At 39.3% G+C, this 22386-nt stretch overlaps 1 protein-coding gene across 1 annotated transcript in view; it reads left to right on the top strand.

The window, feature by feature from the left end:
* Positions 1–22386, top strand: part of RARB (retinoic acid receptor beta) — a 549550-nt gene that overhangs the window by 219400 nt on the left and 307764 nt on the right. The window contains exon 4 of the mRNA XM_016198793.2: positions 15826–16279. Coding sequence (XP_016054279.1) covers positions 16102–16279 — 178 coding nt within the window. The 5' untranslated portion in view covers positions 15826–16101. The remainder of the gene's footprint in view (positions 1–15825; positions 16280–22386) is intronic.

Genomic DNA, 22386 nt, shown 5'->3' with positions numbered 1-22386 from the left:
TCAATAGTCTCGCCTCCCGTTTTCCAGCCTCCAGTCTTTGCCACACAATTGCAAAAGTGGCCTTTGTAAAACGCAAATCTGATAACATCACTCTGCTACTTGAAACTCATTAATGGCTCACTGGCTGTTACGTTCAGGAAAACAGTCCACTCTTCATAACAATGCCTCCTCCATCCAGTTCCTTCCTTGCCCGTCTCAATCTCACACTATTCCTTGGCCCATATCCTGCATTTTCTCTATTCTGTGTAGAAATCCCTTCCCTCAGTTCTGTTGTCCCACTTCCCCCACCAGCCCTCGGTTGGCTTAGGTACCCATCCTCTGTGCTCTCATAATATTGAGCACAAAAGTCCATTGGAGCATGGAGCAACCCTAATGGGTTGTTTTTCCCCCACTAGGCTGTGAGCTACTGGGGAAGGGAGCAGTGGCATGAGTATGTCTTTTGTTTTGTATCCCAGCATCCAGAGTAGATCCAGCAATCATGTGTTCATGAAACTTGCCCAATTCATTCAATCACTTGTTAAACTCATTACGTTATCTTCACTTCCATTCTCCTATCCATTCTCGTTGTGATCTAGTTTAGATTCTTATCACTTCATTCTCTATATATGTTTTATATTCCATCTAAATTGGACTAGTGCTAGTCCCAAAATATATCTGTAATCCGTCATCTCTATTTGGAGAATTCCTTTTTGTCTGTTTCAATATTCATCTTCCACGTACTCTGCTCCATCAAGTTTTTCCTGCTTTCCTACACGTGCAAGTAATCCCTGCCCTCTTTGAACAGTTCTATCTCCTCCTACCGCACCCCCAGCACACATACACTTTATTTGCACCAGATTGCTATACATCGTGAGCGATGACCATTCTCTTGTTAAACTGTGGGTAGGGATTGTTCCTCCTTCTTTCTGTTCCCCCATGGGTCTTGCTCAGTGCTTTGGTCATACAAGGGGCTCAGAATTGAATTGGAACTGAACTGAATTGAATAAACTATCCGTTTATGAAATAATTTGCTTTAGAGTTGCCAGAATTAAATGGCCACTCCAGTGACAATATTACTCTAACTCACTAATATCATTTGATCCACGGAGGAGCTAGTTAATTAAGTAGGTGGATTAAAAAATATAATCTGCTAGAGGAAGAATGTTTTGGCAGGCACCCATACATTTTTTTTTTTTTTTCTGAAAAGCATTATGATCTCTCAGCTATAATTCCTCTTGCTTTCCACCCAAAATAGCAATAGGACTCTTTGCACATGACTGTTGATGGCTGGCTTAGGAATCCAGGCCATACACCTGTGTGCCAGATGTGTGCTGCAGCCTGTGTGCTCTCCCAGTCCATCTGCAAAGCATACCCCATGCTGGCTCCTTTCTATAGGAAAGAGGGCATTGGTCCCCAGCCTTTTTACATGATAGGTTCCCTGGTGCTTGCCTGTTTTCCTTAACTTAAAGCCCCCTCATTGAATTTCAATGTCTTGGATGACCTTTGCCAACACAGGAGGCCTTAGTCCATTTGCTTATCCATGAGTCTGCTTTTTCTCTGCCTGTCTGATTTTTGCCTGGTGCTTTTCTGACTTGTATCACCAGTTGTGAGAATGTGGTTTGGTCTTCTGTTTACTGAACCAGCCACATCAGCATCAGCTGTAGTTAATAGCTGATCAAGTCCTCAGGATTTCCATGTGGAGGAGCCTAAAGAGGGTCATCTGATATTGAATGTAGCTTTAGCTGGAATGAATGGGGTTCGATAACGAATGGGCCCGCATTGATGGGCACTGGGGACAGGATAGCTTTGTGATCTTCTTTGTTTCTGTAAGAATGCCTCTGCAACAGAATCTGACCCATTTCTATGCCAATGTGCTAATAGTTGTGGAATTTCATTCATCTCCACAGAGGCCAGTTAGCCCTGGAACCCCATCTGTTTGAATGGATGCAGTAAAATGTCATGGAAATGTGGCCATCCATTCACATCACCAGTGAGAGCTTTCTCGCTGTTAATTTCTCTGCATTTTAAGTGAATCCAATTGCACAGATTCTTGAACCAATAATAATAATAGTAATAAAAGGTGGTGTTTCGAGTTTTCACTTAATTTTTTATTTTGATGTTTAAGTGTCGACAAAGAGAGAATTAAACAGTTATAAAAATAGGCACAGAATCTAAAAGAAGACTCTCTCCTCCCTACAACAGATTGAAAACAACGCCTCAGCCAGATTTTTTGAGTCTCTCTTAGCATAAGATGCCCAAGGCTGTGTTTTGGCACAGAGGAATTCTTAGGCTGAATTTTTTTTTTCCTCCTGAAAATAGAGTTTAAGCAATAGAGAAACAGGGTGAGTCTTAACGAGAGCAGGGGTAAAAGAGGTGCTGCCTCTTACAGATTACTGGAGTGACATAATAGTTCAAAATGTAGCAGGCCTTCCAGTTAAACTCAGGGCTAGCTGGCCGGCAGAAAAACTGGGGCCAGTCAGGCTAGAGAGTGTGGTAGGCGCTTGTAAGATCACAGCAAGTAGGAAATAATGACCATTTCCATACATTTGTGTTTTCCTTAAGAAATTTCCTAAAATGATTTTTAAGTCAAGAATTTTGACTTTTAAAAAAGAATATATATGTTGCATTTGTGTGTACTTAAACATCTGATATAAATGGATAAATAATATAGGAGACAATAGGTTATTTGTCAAAAATAAGTATGGAGTAAAAGTATTTTTTTCCAGGCACCCGTGGGTATGAACTGGCTTGATCAATCTATTGAATATGCTTAAAATAATCAGGCACGTTCATGGGCTCGACAACAGGGGGAATAACTGGCTGGCTGTTTCTAGGTACCAGGCCCAGCTCTAAGTACTTTGCAAACGTTCACTCGTTTGATCCCTGTCACAAACTGGTGAGGGAAGTACTGTTGTTATAGAATCCCATTTTACAAATCAGGCAACTGAGGCTTATTAAAATGAAGATTTTACCCTTTGCATCTCATAATAGCTTTATTGAAATCACTTGTTTCCTAGACTAAGCGTCACCTCTTCATTTGCAAGGTATGAATTCACAAAGCAATGGGCCTGGCAGTTTTAACCCAACATATCAGAACTAATGCAGCAGACTGTTGTTTATCCAGGACGTCTATCATCTGACACATTCTGAATTAATAACTTTTCCAAAATGTGGGTCTCTTGACTTTGAAAGAATGCAACACTTGATAAATGGCATTTTAATCCATAATATATTTCTACAATTGATGTTAAACACTTCAACTATAATTTCCTGCCCAAACACAGATACAAATAAGAAACATTGCAGCTCATGCATTACCAGCCAAACTGTCAAGATACTGCTGCTATATTTTCTTACGAATTTCCTTTCTCCTATTTTTATTCTGGGAACTGGGCTACCATAATTTGACCTGGTGATCACATCATCACTTTACACCATACATAGAACCAAACCACGCCACAATATTAGAATGTTAATTAGTGGTAATTATTTTTAAATATTATTTTTTAATCAATGGCTTGAATTTTTACTATGTTACAGTCCCTGATCAACTCAGTTATGTATTTAAGTGAGTGCTATTGGTTTCAAAGATGACCTTGGAGAAGCTATTTCAGTGGTGCTACCAATGCTTAAAATTTCTTTGGAATTCTTTTTAATTGCCTTTGTAGCAAGCATTAGTTTATTTTGGAAGGTGACCACTCTTCCTGCTAAGTATAGATTTGCTTTGAAAATATAATTTTACTTGGAAGTTTAGTCAATAGGACAGAGGAGATTTGGGAATGAAAAATGGAACTACAAATATAGTCATGAATTCATTATTTTTATATGATCAATGGCTTTGTTAGCCAGGCTAACTAGAATATACACTTCCAAATTTCAGTTACTTAATTCAGTACCAATTTATTTCTCACTAATGTCACAATCCAATTCAGGTCAATAGTCTGCTCCATACAGCCATTCAGGGACCTAGGCTCCTTCTACATGGTGGCTTTGCTGTATCCTAGGTCATCAGAGCTCTATATTAGACCCTATGCATCCAGCTAGCAATTGAGGGAAAGAGAGAACATGAAGAATTCCACAGCAGGTTTGGGGAACCAGGCCTAGAGGTGGCACATATCCGATCCACCCACATGCCACTGGACAGGGCTCAGTCGTGCCCCTACCTAATTGCAGGGGATGTGACTGGAAGGAAAAGGAAATGGGATTTGGTGAGAACATAGCCATGTCTCTGCCACATTACCTCTAGTGATGTTCTCTTCCAAAAAGGTGTTCCTAAAATGTCTTCAGTCATTGTAGCATAATCTGAATAAACTCTTATCACTGCCTTGAAGTAAAAATATCACTTGGAAGTACATTCTGGTAGATTTCTTATATTGGTTTTACATTTTATCCATGTCCCATATGTGTTTCCATTTAGATGAGGTAGACAAAGCAGTTTTGAGATTTGTCATCGTTGATCTGTCACATCTTTTAGGGGTGGTCTCTTTGATAAACAGAGGGACAGACAGCAGGTCCTGTGATGGGACTGGGGACCACACAACAAAACTGCCAAGGGAGAAAAAAGCACTGAGATAACTTAAAAAGGAAATACCCCATTCCCTCAGGCAGAAGACCAAACTTAATGTTCAAGTGAGGTTAAGTGTTCCATTTTTCTTCTAGGCCTTGTCTTTTTTCCCTCTCTAACAGAATAAGAGAAGGTATTTCAGAAAAGTCCTTCTTTGTGGGAAAGAGGTTACTACTTTTCATTCTTCTACTCCCAAGTCTCTGGAAAACTACAGATATGATCATTAAGACAGTGAAGGAAATCCTTCAGCAAAAAAGAATAAAACAGCCCTGGCTGGTGTGGCTCAGTTGGTTGAGAGTCATCCTGTGCACCAAAAGGGCACCAGTTGGTAGCCAATTAATATTTCTCTCTCACAACAATATATTTTTCTCTCTCCCCTCTTCTCTCTCTCTAAAATTAATAAAAAACATTTCTTTAAAAGAAGTAAAAAAACAAGGAAACCCATGAAAGTTGCTATTTTTGTTTCAGTCTCTCTTTATAAACACACACATGCACTCACAAATCCTCTCACTCTTTTCTTTAACTGCCTCTGTCGCATCCGCTTCAGGTTAAACAGCTCTATCACCTATGTCCAGACTCTGGCAATTTTCAGGGAAGCTTTGAGGCTGCAGATAAATAAATGACCTTGTACAATTTTCACATGACATAGTAGAAAGGCAAAAATTGTCAAATAAACATTTTAAGCATTCGTTCAGGAATGGTTGCACATTACCAGCAAAGATACCACACTCTTGCCTCTTCTCTTGGCATGACTCTGACCCCTGACCTCTTTTTAAACCCACATCTCTACACCTGACATCACTGGGCTTCATCCCTGCTTTGGTTTTGTAGAACGTTTTAATAGACAGTGGTGAGCATCTTCAAGTTTCTCTCCCTGACCCATAATACCACACACTGGGATTTTTCCCTTGGGGGAGGTAAGTTCTATTTTGGCAAAACTGGCTCTTGGCTCAGGATGAGTAATATGGCAGTGCTTGCGGTTCGTTTTCTTAACTAGATCCTTCAAGATTTAGAGTGCGCTGGTGTATTAGTTCCCCATCGCTGCTGTAACAAATGACCACAAACTTAGTTGTTTAAAACCACATAAATTTATTATCTTACAGCTCTGGAGGTCAGAAGCCCAAAATCAGCTGCACTGAGCTAAAGTTAAGGTGTCAGCCAAATTGGTTGTTTCTGGTTCTGAGGAGAGAATCTGTTTCCTGTCCTTTTCAAGCTTCTGGGGCTGACTGTATTCTTTGGCTCTCTACCCCTTCCTCTCCCTTTAAAGCGCATTACTCTAAGTTCTGCTTCCTTCGTCATATCACCTTCTCTTCTTCTGTAATCAAATCTCCCTTTGCCTCCCCTTTACAAGGATCTCTGTTATGATATTGGGCTCCCTGGATGATCTCCCCATTTCAATATCCTTAACTTTAATCACACTTGCAAAGTCCCTTTTCCCATATAAGGTAATATTCTCAGATTCATGGAATGAGGATATGGACCCTTTATTCAGTTTACCACAGTTGGTTTAGGGGAGCTTTACACAGAGAACTAATCCTATGTATGCTATGGTCTGGTTGGTTTTGTACCCCCTCCACAACCAATACATGTTGACATCCCAAACCCAAGGTGATGGTATTAGGAGGTGAGGCCTCTAGCAGGTTATTAAGTCATGAAGGCAGAGCCCTCACTATTGGGATTAGTGCTTAGTGCTCTTATAAAGGAGACCCCAGAGAAATAGCTTGTCCCTCCCACAATGTGAGGACACAGCAAGAAGTCACCAGCTATGAACCAGAAAGAGGGCTCCCACCAGAACATGACCATGCTGGACCTTGATCTTGGCTTTCCAGCCTCCAGAACTGTGAGAAATAAATTCTACTATTTATAAGCTACCCAGCTTTTGGCATTTTGTTATAGTAGCCCCAGCAGACTAAGATAATGTCCTTTTCAGCTTAATGTAGGACTGTCATTCAGAAACACCTCCAGACTTAATTTATGGTCTCAATGGGCTCAGACATGTACAATTCTCATCATTCTCTTCTGTCCTTTTGCCTCCCCACTCTTCTTAGAGATACAATTTGGTAGTTTGTTGTAGGAAAGAGAAAAATAGGGGAAAATGTAAAATAATTAAACAGTTAAAGATTCAGGCCTCACCAAATTCCCAGTGCTGTTCTTGACACCATAGCCAACTTTAGAAGTGCAATTCCAGCTATTGTGACTTGTTTTATCTACTTTTACAAATACCTTGGTTCTATTGTCCTCACTGTCTCATGTCTCTTGCTCAGTCATGGTTTCTCTAGCCTCTTGGCTTCTGCCAGCTTCTCCATATCTTTACAGGTGTATGCCAGTCTCCTTTCTATGTCTTCCTTGGTGTGTTAGGCATTCAAAACCAATTAATAGTAAGACTCTGATGGGATAGATGGGTCACCATCCAGTATGGAGATTCCTGGAAGACTACTTCTTCTAGGCTGCATCACAAGCCACTCACCAGCATATAGGTGGTTGACTTACCCTTGAAAACCAAACTCTAGTCCAGTCATTTTGCTTGGCTTGGTGGGATTCCATGATACAAAACATGGAAGCCATTGTACAAGGGGTTGCCTGCTGCTACTATCCTTAAAAACAAACAATGGTACCATCAGATATTTGTTCCAACACTACTCCATAGATTATGTTTTGGAATCTACACAAAAAGACCCTAGGTATCTGACTTTTCAGGAGGTGCATGCCATGCTAGCATATATACCAACCAACTTTGGGTTGAATGTTGATTCCCTAAGAACCCATATTTACATTGCTTCTCACATAACTTTTTCAGTTAAATCTTAGAGTTCTGTACATTTTCCTGGATGTATATTTCTGCTAGTTATTTTCTGAAAGTCGTATTTTCACTTTGTGTGTCTTTAGCAGATGGAATCTTATAAAAATGGCCTAAAAAGGAATACAGGGACATTTTGTATATGCTTTTAAAAATAGGTCTTTAATGTGCCAAATGACTTCCTCCTGATGCCGAGGCAGTGATTTGGATTTCACTCTCTGCTCATTTGGTGGTCTAAGGGATTCCTCGGACTGTGTTATTTCCTCTAAATAACTGTTCTATCTCATTCATTCCCAAATTAAATTAATAGGAGGTAAGAGATATCTCTTTTTGGTCAAATTTAAGTTACATATTGTGGTTTCCCTGGGCTTAAGTTGAACATAATTTTATCAGTAATATTTATGATGAAGATGGTGGATATAAGAAAGGCTGCAAAACTACCAGGCATGCAAAACTGACCTCCTTACAGCCATGTTTCTTTTCTATTAAGAATAGCAGTGAAAGCAACTGACACAATTTGTGCTGAGTTTGGAATTTTTGCTGAAAACAGGTATTTGGCTGAATGCATCTGAGAAATTCTAAGTGGCATTACCTGGAACCAATGCCTTAAATAAATAGGGAGGTCTGAGCTGAAAGAAACTGCAAAAAGAGGACAATGCAGGTAGTGTCTGTTGAAGCAAAGGTTTCCCCACAGCAAATTCTAAATCAGCTCACGAAACCCAGGAGAGTTTTCTGAGCTCCATCACAAGAAATTTAAAAATCTATCTTTTGTTCACTTCTGCCTGTTTTTTATGTTAGCCACAACAGTCAGTGCTGCCATTAAATTTTAGTAGGAGGAAATGGATACAATGTTTTCTCCAAAAATCTTGTCTGTTTTGTTGCTTGGACGACACTTGAAGCCACCACAGTAAAACTAACACTTCTTGCCATGTGAGAGTGTTTGGTTCCTGTGTCTCAAAGCAAACTCTAACGAGAGTCCTCTCTCCAAGTTGGAGTCTTCAAGAAAGCACATACAAAGTCATCTACGAATTAAATGGCATTTCTAATTATCCAATATGCCTGCAGGTGCATGACTGAGGCAGATCAAATCCCACCTTTATTTGTTTATTGGTAGAAGGTGTTTGACAAAGCCCACAGCACGTTCGCGATGGCAGGTCAAATCTCAGTTTGTTGTTTAGTTTCAGATTGGGACCAGTACTGTCTTTCTTTTGCCATACACGGGTAACAATTTAGACATGCTGAATTAACCTTATCTCAGCTGGGGACTGGAGCAAACCCCTTCCTCTTAGATTATTCTTTAATTCCCTTTTCATAGAAAGAATTTAGAGCTGAATAGCATTAAGGGATCATTCAGTCTAGGTTTCCCAAATTTATTGGACCACAAGTCACTTTTTTAAATTTAGCGACCCTCCAGTGAAATATGATAGATGAACAACATGAACTTTCCCTTATTCCCTCCCAAATATTTACTAAAAGGATAGGAAGGAGATGGAAAAAGAAGAAACCACTGAAGTTAACAAGAACACCAGTGATGCTCACTGCAGACAGGAAATGGCAACATTTTTTGAGGATGGAAAGTGGATGGGCAGTAGTAATGAATACATTAGCAAAGTGCAGAATGCTAAGTGCCTAAAAAAGTTGATGCAAGAAAGACACAAGGAGATGGAAGCTGTAGGATTTGGGACAGTCCCAGAGAGCACAGGCACTGGGAGAGGGGAGTGATGATTGAGATGGAAGATTAAGTTAGAAACAGGGAGAAGATATAGCTGCTCTTCCAACTGTTACATTCTGGTGGTCACTGCAACCCAACCCCAGTGGGAAAGGTAAGTCTATTCTTTGAGGATATTGAACTAGAGAAGTTACTGAGTTCTGGACACCCAGTACCCATGTGGAGTGGGGAGGTGGTACTGGATGAAAACAGGAGGAAGAAGTGAAAGGCGACGTATTTAATAGTAAGCCCACCACAGCCCCAGGCTTACTCCCCCATTCAAATACCAGATGTATTCTCAGTAAGCCTCTTTCTTTCCTCCCCATCCTGGGCAGAACGTTAGAGGATTTCTCAATGAAGTTGCCAAAGAACCTGTGGGGGAGGAAAATAATCCCCGCTCTACCATTCTGAGTTCTTGGATGAAAGACAGATTAACAAGAGAAAAACAGGCAAAGTTTATTAACATATACACCTCATGTTTATGTTGAAGTAAACCAAAGGTAAATGAGTCCTTCCAGAGATGGCTTAGAATTCAGGATTAAATATCTTCTTAATAGGGAAAGGGGTGGGGATATGGAGCCTCTTAGAGTGCAGCAAATGACTTTTAGGAAAGATGAGTGGGCTCTTACCTGAATAGGTGGGAGGAGTGATAGTTTGTGACAGAGTTTGTGTGGGTATGATGTTGACTAGATTCTCCTCTCCGGTGATAAGTGACAGTCCGTGGTGGTTGATGAAACTTCCGAGGAGGAAATTTATGGTAACTGGATTCTTTTTGGAAGTTCTGTCTTTAGGCAGATTAGGAGAGTTCAGAAAAAGTCTCTTCCTGCTTTTATTGTTGTTGTTTTTGTGTGTGTGTTTTTCAAATGCCTACTTCTCAAAATAATTAATATACTAAAGCAACATATTTTGGGGGTGGCATATTCTCCCTTCCAACCCCCAAATGAAAAGCCTAAAACTCACATTTGGGGAATCCCACAATGAAATGTCCAAGTTAGATTACTTTTTCATGAAACTCACCCTTTTGACAAGGTTTGCTCATGAAAACAGAGCTTGCCATAGGTTTTCCCTTTTAGATATAAATGAACAAAACTAGAACTGCACAAATACAATTGAGAAATGCATATAGTATTAAAGGAAATAAAGCAACAGAAAAAAGTGAAAAGAAACAGAGTCAATGTAGAGAGCAGAATAAGATAAAAACTATTCTTAATGTCCTAAAGGTATTCAGGAAAGATAAGGCATTCATGACAAAAAGCAGAACCATAAATAGAGAAAAAAAATGGTAAAAACTCTTGTATGTTACAAGTATGGTAGCATAAATATAAAAATTCAATAGAGTAAAGCTCTGGCAGGGTAGTTCAGTTGGTTGGAGCGTCATCCCAACATGTCAAGTTTGCAGGTCCATCTCTAGTCAGGGCACATATAAGAAGCAACCAATAAATGCATAAATAAGTGGAACAAATCAATATCTCTCTCTGCCTCTCTGCCTCTCTGCCTCTCTCCTTTTCCTTGCTCTAAAATCAATAAACAATTTAAAAAATAAAACTCAATACAGTAATTGGAAGTTAAAGGTGGGGATATCTTGCAGAAAATAGAACAAATGGATGAAGAAGTAGAAGATGAGAAAAAACCTAATAAAATTAGAGACTCAATTTAGAAGGTCTATTATCTAATAAGACTTCCAAAAGGAGAGAACAAAATAAATAGTAAAAAAGATATTATCAAAGAAAGCATAAAATAAAATTCTCCCTAACAGAAGAACATGAGTTACCAAATTGAAGACCCCTCCCAAATGTCTTCATACAATGTAGGAAAAGATCCACAGAGGAGAAAGAGAAGATTGTAAAGACTTCCGGAAAAAGAAAATTGTCACACACAAAGGATCTGAAATCACAATAATATTAGAAATTTCCAGAGTGATGTAGAAAGCTTGAAAAGTGGTGCAATGTACTTCAATTTTAACCTAGCCAACCCATCAGGTGTGTGGTGTAGCATAAATTTTTTAGTACATGCAAAGTCTCAAAATACTTTTTCCTCCCATGCACCACTTCTCAGAAAGCTTTTAGGAAAAAAGCCACCAAGATGAAGGAGTCAACCAAGAAAACGAAAGACATGAGATCTACAAGATAGAGTTCCAAAAAACCAGAAAAGCAATAATAGAAAGTTGTAGTTTGACAGCTATGCATGAGACTAGGAAAGCAGCCAGTCAGCCCTGGGGTGGGAGGAATGTCCCCAATTGTAGAACTCGTATATCATATGACATGTCTGGCAAAATTGTCAGAGAGTTGGGAAAGAATTATTCATAGATACAAAAAATAAATAAAAATTATATAAACAAAGCAATTATTAACTCCAGGAAAAAACAAAAATTTTATAAGAAAAGAAATGTAAATATAGGGCTGTGTGGCTCAGCTGTAACAATATTTATCGAGTCAGAATTATATAAGCATGATAATATAAATGATTGAATGATTTTTATTTTTTAAATTGTGATAAAATTATGTTGGGAGGAAGAGAGGAGGAAGAGTTTTGTATGTGTGGGCAATAGCCTGAAAGAGCTAAATCATGTTTACAGTAAAAAACCAATAGGTAGTAAAGAAAATTTTACAAAATTATGAAAAAAATTGTTTAAGTATATGACCTATAAATATAAACAACAGGAAAAAAAGTCCAGCTAAAATATTTTCAAGTAGTTGCTTGTAGGGAAGAGAGCTTAAGGATGGGGAAGGTCGATTGCTGTTTTTCTTTATGAACCTTAAGCAGGGTCAGAAAGCCATGGTTCATGGGCCAAATTTGGCAGGCTGCCGGTTCTGTAAATAATGTTTTATTGGAGTACAGCCATGCCTACTCGTTTATGGATTGCCTGTGGTTGCTTTTGTGCCCGAAGAAGTTGATACAAAAGCAGAGTTGAGTGGTTGTGACAGAGGCAGTATGGCCTGCCATCCAAAATATTTGCTTTCCTTGCAGGAGAAATTTGCCAATCTCATGTCTAGAGCAGTGGTTCTCTACTTTTAGCTGAATCAGAACCATCTGAGGGCTTGTTAGAACACAGATTGCTGGGCTCTCCTAGAATTTCTGATTCTGTAGCTCTCGGGTGGGGCCTGAGGAATCTGTGTTTCCAATAAGTTTCCAGGTGATGCTGATGCTTCTGGCTCAGGGGCTCTGCTTTGAGAACCACTGGGCTAAAGGAACTGTGTGGCTTTTAAAAAACTCATATGTAAGGGTCATGTTTATAAAATAAATATTTAGAAGTATAAGCTTGGAAGCATGCATGAAAATTTACTCTGAAAGGACTACAAAAACAACCCCCAGTGGATTAAATGTGACTTGAAATGATTAAAGTATAATTTTTTAAACCTTATATGGGAACAAAAACCTTAACAAATTGAACTGGAGAAAACATACTGTGCTTTATGGATAATGTGATCTCACGCATACAGGCATAGATGTTCACAAGTTCTGTGGCCTCCGCCACCGCCCTGGCACGTATCCTCCCAGCCGCTGGAGAGCAGGCCTATGGCTCTGCCTCCTGTCATTCTACTGCTCGTCAAAGGCAGGCTGCTATATAACAACATCAACTATGCGAACAGTTATCTAGAAATCTTTTCTGTTTCCTGCTCTAAAATACTATTTTCAGCATTTTTAAAATTTCTTATCTCCTTATAAGACAGTTGTCTTCTGAACAACACGGTTTAAGAAACTTGATTTAAAACCTAATCGTCTTCTCTTGACCCTTTTCACAGACGAAGAAACTGACACCCAGAGATGATGGGTGGTAGAGCCAAGACCTCCTGACCCAGTCCCTGCTTCCTTCCCCTCCTGCACCCCAGCTCCTGTTTGTTTTGCCTCAGGTGGTGAAGAAAGAACCCTGAATGAGCCCAAACTCAAATCGGGCATGAAAAAAAAAAGCACTGCTAATACCAGTGATCATCGTTTTTTCTAAAAGCCCGAAACAAAGAAAATTCTCTGCTTCCAGGAATAGCCTTAATCAGTCACATATGTGAACACAGACCCGGTGACTGTTCAGATGGTTTTCCACCAACATAACAGGATTTTCCCGACACATTGATTTTTTTTTTTTTCTTTTGCCCATTATCAGTATCAGTAATTTTTTTTTTTAAGATCCTAGGCATGATACCAGACCTTTCAACCAGGCAGGCAGGATGCCAAAGATCTGAAGTGTTTGAAAGCAAAGAGAAATAAAGGCTATTGAGGGTAGAAATAGTCCCTGGTTGATAAAAACAAACAAACAAACAGCTTTAAAAATCTAAGAATTGCGCCCTGCGGGGGTGGGTTTGCTGAACTGTCAGCTCTACCAGTTAATGAGGCAGTTTGTCTAATGGAGATAGAAAAGACCACTTATAACAATGCTGAGCTTTGTGTGTGTGATTTAAAAATCAAATTGAGTGGAAATGCAGCAAACACTAAATGGTATTGTTTATTTTCTAATTAATTTGCTACAAACTACAAAATTCAAGTGCTAAATATGTTAGATGGTGTGTGATTTTTAGGAGAGAAAGCACCGATACATTCACCTCTCATAGTCCATTTGCTTTCTTTTCATTAGAGAAACAAGCCATGGTTTGAAAGTTTGAAAAGGACATTGATATTTCGGATGGGACAACCCTTTTGAGTGTTACATAAGCCAACCAGGAATTTAGTCTCCTTTGTAAGGTTTCGAGCAGTTGCAGGGAGCCTGGGACCATATGGCCTGACTGTTGATGATGCTCATTTTTAATATTAATAGGCCAGGGATTCAAGGCCCGCAGAGAATGTCATCTAAGTGAGGACAACCACTTACATCACAACTGCTCACGTACTGTTTTTGTTGTGGGGTACAACCAGGGCAATGCAGGCCCTCAGAATAAATATAAGCACAGCATTTTTGAGGGGAAAGGGCAACGATGGTGCAACCAGGCAGATCTAGGTGCAAATTCTGGCTTAGCCACAGGCTGACTCTGTGGCATTGGGGGCAAATCATTGAAACCCACTGAGACTTGGTGTTTTCCTCTGGAAAATAGGGATAGAAATAACTTCCTACGGGACTATTCCTAGAGCTACACAGCTTAGAGCCCATAAGTGAAGCACCTGACATGTGGTAAACAAATCAATGGAAGTTGTTACATATAAGAACATTTTAGGATTAGTAATAATCAAACTGGCTAACTCCACAAACTGAGGAATCCGTAAGCTTTTATGAGTCTTTGTTCTTAAATTTACCTAGATCCTACCTCTTCTTCTTTACTGTGATGACAAATGTTTTAGTCCTAACACCCTTCTCTTAGGACTACTGTAATGTGTTCTCTTCCCTGCCCTTGTCCATTCCAACAGGCTTGTTCTCAGGAGCATATCATTTAATGGGACAATACATGTGTTTATAGCAAGCTTTTGCCTAGTGTTTACTATTTACCTACTCTTTACTCCGCACCAGGTACTGTTCTTCTTTTGATATTACCTCATTTAATCCTCATAACATGCCTCTGAAGTAAATTCTATTACTATCTCAATTTTAAAATAAAAGCGGACATATTGAGAGGTAGATAATTGCCCAAGGGGCAGAGCCATGATTTGAACCTAGGTAGTCTGAGTCTAGAATCAGGTTCTTAACTACTGGCCCTTATGCTGACCTTGACACATGGCTTACATCCAGGGCTTGCCATTCAGTGAGCTCCAGAATTTGAGATTTTTACAGAATATTGGTCATCAGGGTCAAGGTAAACCTCTGAAGTTCATAGCCAGCCCACCCGAGAATCTGTTTCAGTCTTCTTCCATCCCCAGTCTTGAGGAATTCTAAATGCTGAGCATCCTTAAAATGTCCTTTGCAAGGACAGGACAGGTTCCTCCTCCTGAACAACATGACCTCGATCAGGAGCTGTTAAAACTAGAAACTCCATGAGAACAGAAACCAGATTAGTTTACTCCACTCTGTTATCTTTGGCACTTACGGAAGCACCTGGCACATAAGAGTAAGTTGTGATTTGACTGACTGATGGGTGATTGAATGGACGGACACATGGATGATGGCTGTATGGATCAAGTGATGGAGAGATGGATGGGTAGATGGTGTTGTTATAAGAAAAGTGTATATTGTTGACAGTAAGGAATTGATATAAAATATTTCTCTGATCCTTGATGACTGTATCTTGTACTTACCTTTCATTAGATTATAGCTTTCTCTCACAATTATATTTATCTTGTTGGGCATGTCCTTCCCAATGGCTGCATTAAAATTCAAAGTTCTTCTTATGAAACATGTAAGATCTTGGAAGCACAAAGGTTACGACAGCATTAATCCACTTTTCTAAAAGAAGCCAGAACATCATTTTTTCATTCATTTATTCAATAAATATTTATTGAGCATCTGTTGCCTGTCTGGTACTCTTATAGGAGCTTAAAACATAGCTGTTAACAAAACAGAAAAACTTTGCCCTCCTGGAGAGCACATTCTAATAGGGCAGACAGACAAAAACAAACACTCCCACTGTGTAACAGATCAAGTTAAGTGTCATGGAGAAAATTAAGCAGGGTGAGGACTGTAGGAATGATGGTGGGTGGAGATCGCTATTTAATAACAGGTGGAGTTATTTTGAAATTGTGTATAAGTTTCATTTTATATTAGAATGTGAACATTTAAGAAAATTAAAGTAGAGAGTGTAGGGGAACAACTGGGACAGATTAAAAGACAGATTAATATTATAGATTTTTCACATAACTTGATTAAGAGGATAATATTTTTGACTTGTGAAATATATACATGCATACATGTTTTTCTTACAGGATTAGCAGGTCTGGAGTTTTAAAGTGATAACATTTGCCAGCCTCAAACTGAAAAGAAAATAAAGAAAACAGACATCCATAATCACCGTGGCAAAATGAGAGGTGGGTGAACTGTGCTGGGAAGAAGCAAGGTCATCTGTTGAACTGTCTTGCCTTTGGTCCAGAACACAGCTCAGACTCAAGTCTTGCCCTGAACTTACCTCTCCAACTTTGGTTCAAGGCCTGGAGTGATGTGTTCCCATCCCAGAGCACCTTCCATTCTGTGAAGCCTGAAACATGACCACCAGTAGCCACGCATGTCCCGTCCCAGCAGTGAATGGACACATGACTCACTACCCAGCCGCACCCTACCCCTTACTCTTTCCGCCGGTCATCGGAGGACTTTCCCTGCCTCCCCTCCATGGCCTTCACGGGCACCCTCCTCCAAGTGGATGCAGCACCCCGTCACCTGCAAGTAAGTACCACTGGAATTTGCTCTTTTTTCTCTTGATTGGCTTAATGGACCTGAGAGAACAGGATAGTTCATATCCAGAGTGAGTTTTTATTCCATTGGACGTAGATTTCTCTTGGTCTAGAGTTTAGTGCCATTGGAAGAAATATGAAACCAGATAAATGGTGAATTTTAGAATTTGGGTAATTCAAAACCATGCTAATGTTTTGCTTGATTTTATAAAATGTAAACACAGAAAGTAATCAGCATATGTGACCAATATACCTGAAGAAATTGGCCACTTAATGATGTGAACAGTGAATTAGTATTTGGCGCCATAAAAATCACTAATGCTAATCCTGGATTGAAAATTGATTTGGGTTGTAAAGTTCCCTTTGAATCTCTTACTCATTTCCCAGTCACTGATAATATCCATAATTGTTCTTAACTTCCCAGGGACCTTTGCTACCAATTCATATCACATAAGCTTTTTAAATGTCCTTGACCACTTTTGACTCTACTAAGCTGTTTCCTACTTCCTATCTTCTCTAAAATGTTGGGTATAAAGTACAATAGAATAAAAATAGAGTTAGAATTCTTCAAGACTGATATGACTTACTTATAGAAAGCATCTATGTCATGTGATTTTAAAAAATATTTTGCTTCTTTGAGGACAAACTATGGTAGCCAGTGAGCTCTCCCACCTTTTCAAAGGTTGCCTGGTTTGGTATCTGGAGGTAAAAAGATATGTTGATTCCACTGTGCTGCGTCAGGAATCCACAGCACATATCCTAGATTCTTGCTGGTTCATAGCTTGACAGGAGCACTTCAGAGGTCTTCCTGGTGATTATTTTGCTTTTTGAAGCTTTTTAAAGAATTCCTCCAAATATTTGCTTGGTGCTTAGAAGCTTTTATTTTGAAGAACTGCCTTAATTTTTTTTGTATTGTGTTCTTTGTATCTTCTCTCTCCTACTACATTTTTAGCTCACCGGGAGCAGGAGGCCATCCCTCCTAACTAGGATCCCTTAGCTCCTGGTACAATAGTAGGGGATGTTTCAATGTCTGCATGTCTGGATGCATGGATGGACAGATGAGCGGACGGATGGACAGGTTTTCACTGCAGTGATGTTGGTGGCAATCACAGTATTGTCATGCCTGATAAACATAGACTTGTTTTCCTTCTTGGAATCACCTGACTATAACTCTTCTGTGTTTTAGATTTCTGATCAGAGCATGTGATCTATAATTATTTTTTAAATGCTTAATAGCATCCTCCCATGCTTCTCAAGTTCAAATTGAGAGTAGACATAGTCAAAGTAACTTCTTGGGTATCAGGAGAGATAGAAAAAGTTCCTGTATTCAAAATATTGTTCAACTATTGTAAATGATATAATTAAGTTGCTTTCAGCTAACACATAAAGGGAGTCTGACTAAATGATTGTTAAAGCTGTTAAAATTTCACCCAAGAGCCTCTGTATCTAATTCTATAACTCAGCCAGCCTGATGGACAACATGTCTAATGCATTTCTTTCCCAAGATCAGAAGTATGTTTTGTAGATATAGCCAAGGAGTTAAGCAAGACATAATATTCTTCCCAGCCTGTACCCTAAAGGAACTGGGCTGTATCATATCTAAATACCTCTAAATACAAGACTGTTCTTTTCATTTCACAATTACTAATAAAGCACACGATGCTATCACTCCTGGGTTAAACCACAAGACAATTGCTATTTTTCTATACCAAAATAAGTCAAACCGTGGAATTTTTATACAATTCAACCTTTAGAAGGAGAGGGTTTGCAGTTCAAAAAAGCGGGGTACCTAATTGATGACAGTTTTTTCTGAGGGCCTTAGGGTGCTAGGTAGCTGCACCTTGAAGGTGGCTGGGGAAGGAGCAGAAAGAGAACTGAGGGACAGAAAGTTCAGGCTGGAAGCCGTAATGTTGGCTTACTTCAAACCCTGGCTAATATGTTTTATTCCTTGTAGCTACAGACAAAGCACATGAAAGCCACTCAGATGAAAATTATTGAAAGAAGTTACTGTTACTATGCTGTCAGTTGGCCCTTGGGTAGGGAGTTGTCCTTGTTAGAGCTTGTGGTGTGGAAAGACCGGGGAACAACGATAAGGTCTTAAAAGTTACACGCAGACTTTTTCTTGGCTAAAAATAAACTGAGAGTTTTATTCATGTCCTGAGGTTAATTAGGGCGGTAGCCAAATTCTATAAAGTCTCAATAACTAGCAAAACCCACGCTTGGGTGGAAAAGCCGGCTAATCTGGGATGTAAAGGGAACAGACATTTATGGGGTCATGTCATTGAACTATGGGATTTGCTGGCGTTTCTTTCAAAATCAGTACCTGTCCAGATTCTCCTGCCCTGTAACAAGGTTCTTTTAAGTATCTCGTATTATAAAGGCTCAAGAACTTTCCACCTCAAAAGGGAGTGAGAGCAATTTCCATATGGCTGCCGATGTCACACCCACTCCTTACTCCTCCGTCAATTCACTTCTGATTCTCTGGTCACCTGTCCTCGTGGATTAGAACCTGAACTCTGTATATTTAATCACTCTTTCCTATAGTACACATGTCTCCATTCCCACATATAAAGACGTCCTTGACCCTGCGTATCAGCTATATAACCTCTTGGAATTTCTCTCCCATCAAGTATAAAATATTTTTTATTTAAAGAATAGTCTTCTTTAATTACCATGTTCAAATATTTTAAGGATGAAGGAGGGTATAAATTAGAAAGAAAAGTTGTACTATAAAGGGATGAAATCAGATCATCTCCAAGTCCTTTTCAACTCTAGCAGGAGATGTATAGTCAGATTTTTTCTCCTGGCCCCCAAGCCATTTGCAGGCAAACAACCCATATTTATTTGGTTGGTGCCAGTAGTGGCAGCATGAAATTCTTAGCTGTTGGTGTAACCATTTGTCACCATTCACAATTCAGAGGGAAAGATGTGGCCACTTTTCAGATACTGTGTTCTCCAGAACCTTCTAACCCTCAGGAGAGGGGGGAAGAAAAAATGGTTTTCAGGAGAGAGGTGAACTTAAAGCATCTTCTACGTTTACACATTCTTGTCTTTGAGTTCTGACTTAATTCATGTATCATGGAGTCTCTACAAGCTTAGAAATCAGGAAACATATAAGAAAAGAGGGAGTTAAAATAAGTAATAAAAAACTGCTGTGTATCAAGCAACTCCTGGATAATCCACTGAGCATAGTATATAATGTATATCATTCTTAATTTTTTATAATAGCCTCCTAACATTGCTCCCAGGCCATGAGAGGCAGTCCCATTTTATAGATGAAGACCATGAAGCTTAGAGAAAGTAAAGAGCTTACACAGATAGTTAATGTTGGAGCCAAATTCCAAGCTCAAACCTTAGATCCACAATGAGCAATTAAAGGATATCTCTTTCTCGTGATGCTTCATGAAGTCCTTGGAGATGAAGGACATTGAAAGGATCTCACAGCCTCTTTAGTTTCACCAACTGCTGTGGAAGCAGCTATCATTTTTCATGAAAATGGGGAAATGAGGGTTGACCCTGTAGTCAAGGAGTCAATTTAGGGCATATGCCTCTGCTTAGCTCTATCCTATGAGCAGAGAGCCTGTCACCTCCAGGCAAGCGTGACGTCCAACGAGAGGGAAACTGATATGCCATGCCAGGGAACACTCAAAATTTCATGTTCCTGAGCTCTGTGAGAGTTGGACAACTGTCTGTCTGTCTCTTTATGTTCATTTCATGCTGCTTTTTCTGTTTTACTGCCACACATGTGCTTTTTTTATAGGTTGTTGTAAGCTGGAAATATTGTTAAAAGTTTTGGCTGTAGAGCTGCCCTCAAAATGATCTCAGTTTAACTTCAGCATCTTAAAATGAGAATTCTTTCCCCTGCTCCTTTAATGATCAGAAAGTGCTCCCTGTCAAAATTACAAAATGGGGAATTCGCTTAAAAAAAGCCCAACATTCTGGAGAGACAGACTGTGAGTCTCACAATTACCGACAGGACATAAAATGAGTCTTATTTCTATAAGTTGTCTTAAACTAAGGGGAGCCTTGTTACTCAACTTGTCTAAAGCAGCGTGTGTGGCCAGATTAAACTTTCTTACTGCATGTTGAGGACAGTTGGCCCAAAGATGTTGATTCTGTTTCAGATACATGCAGATCAATGGTTACTGAAACCAATGCATTAATTCCTAATATCCATCACTCTTGCTCTGTGGTCTTGTCTTCTTCCTACTGTGAGTTATAATTGTCCTTAAACATACACAATGACCCCACTGAACAAGGATAACATCTAATTTTAAGATGTCTAGTATATCGTTGGTATTTAGTGAATACCAAATATGTATATATATGTATACATACTTAGGTCATATATATGTATCCTTCCCATTTTTAAGCCAAATAAAAATAAGGTAAAAGAAAGTGAAAGAAAATTGTTATAACAGTTTGGCCCATTTCATCTGCCTTTGGTCATTGGGTACTTTGAAGTTCTGAGACTGAGAGAGGTAAATGCTTTTACCTGAATGTTTTAGAAATAGAGTTTACATTTTTGGGATGATTGAATCGTTCTAGTGGTCTTGCATAGGCCTAGAGCCACATGTGTATTATATGAGTTAATTTCTTAAAGGTGGACAGGTAGTGATTGTTTGTGTACAGTGCCTCTCTTGCGCTAAGATAAAGGAATTTTTGTGTCTTCTTAATATCTACAGTTTCCCCAGACTCTCTGGTTGAGTACAGTGTGTAATTCTCTGAATAGTTCTAATGAGAAGCTGGGCTCATTCTGTTTGTTGAACTTTACTCCAAAGGGATCAAGAGTATGTGAACATGAATTAGAAACAAAAAGATTATTGTTCAATTTTATCAAATTAACTACAATGCCCAAAGGAGAATCTCAACTCTGGAAGTGTGTTCTTCAATATAAATAGGCTTTCAGCCCACAGAGGATATTATAAAAACAGTAATGGATTTATCTCTAAGTTTCCTGCCAATGATTACTCCTAAGGAGAGCATGTTTGGAAAAATATACAAAAAAAGAGAAGGAAATGGAAAATGGAGAAAAGAGAGTGATGGTTCAGAAGTTATATTAGAATACCTTTTGCTGTTGTACTTATTAGTTAAATTAAACAGAGACATTAAAAAAATTTTCTGACCTTATGAAAATTGAACCTGTAAAATTTGGAATTGCCAAAACAGTTGACTATGATATATGAGAACTTGGATGTGATCCAAATTTCTGTCTTGATGAATTCATCAATTTACAGCTCCTATATATTTCATATGGTCTATTTTTCCCCTAATGAAGAAAAACCCATTGAGATGAACTTGAGTGATGGGAGATTAACCTCTGTACAGGTGGATGGACATGGGGACAGGTAGAATCACCACCAGATGGCCACCCTCTGGACCTTCTTCAGGGCATATGTCAGGCAGTCCAGCAGAAGCTCTAGAGATTTATGCTGTGTCATTAAAATGATGTCATTCCATATTCCATCTTTGCTTCTCTGTTTTCCTACTTTGGCTCCTTCTGATATTTGAATGATTCTTGGTAATTTAAACTGGAAACAGAGAAGAGGAGAAAGAGGGAGGAGGCAAGGAAGGAGGGAGGGAAAGAGAAAGAGATTGACAGACAAGAAAAGACAGAGGGAGGCTAATGAATTCTGTTCTTTGAGCTCTAGGCCACCTCCAAGAACTTGAGGCCACCAGGCCAACCAATTGCCAGGTGGTACCATCAATTCTCTTGCTTTTTTTTTTCTTTGTCATGAGAATCAGTATTAAAAGTAGTTACCATTTATTTAGTGTACTACATGTAGTTATCTCTGTCTGCCAACTGGAAAAGAGAAATAGACCCAGGTAACCAACTTTCATAAGGTTGCTTAGACAAAAATGGTGAGACTGGGTTTGAAATCTTCTTGCTCTGACTGAAATCAGTCTTCTTTTAACAATTCCACATTGGCCCAGGTGGAGTGGCTCAGTTGGTTGAGCAGTGTCCTGTGCACCAAAAGGTTGCAGATTCTGTTCCCAGTTGGGGCACATACCTGGGTTGTGGTTAGGTCTCCAGGGTTGGGGCATATACAGAAAGCAACCAATCAGTGTTTATCTTTCACATCAATCAGTCTCTCTCTC

This window comes from Miniopterus natalensis, chromosome 15, assembly GCF_054644295.1.
Source record: "Miniopterus natalensis isolate mMinNat1 chromosome 15, mMinNat1.hap1, whole genome shotgun sequence".
Classification (NCBI taxonomy): Eukaryota; Metazoa; Chordata; class Mammalia; order Chiroptera; family Miniopteridae; genus Miniopterus; species Miniopterus natalensis.
This window is presented reverse-complemented; position numbering and strand designations above follow the sequence as displayed.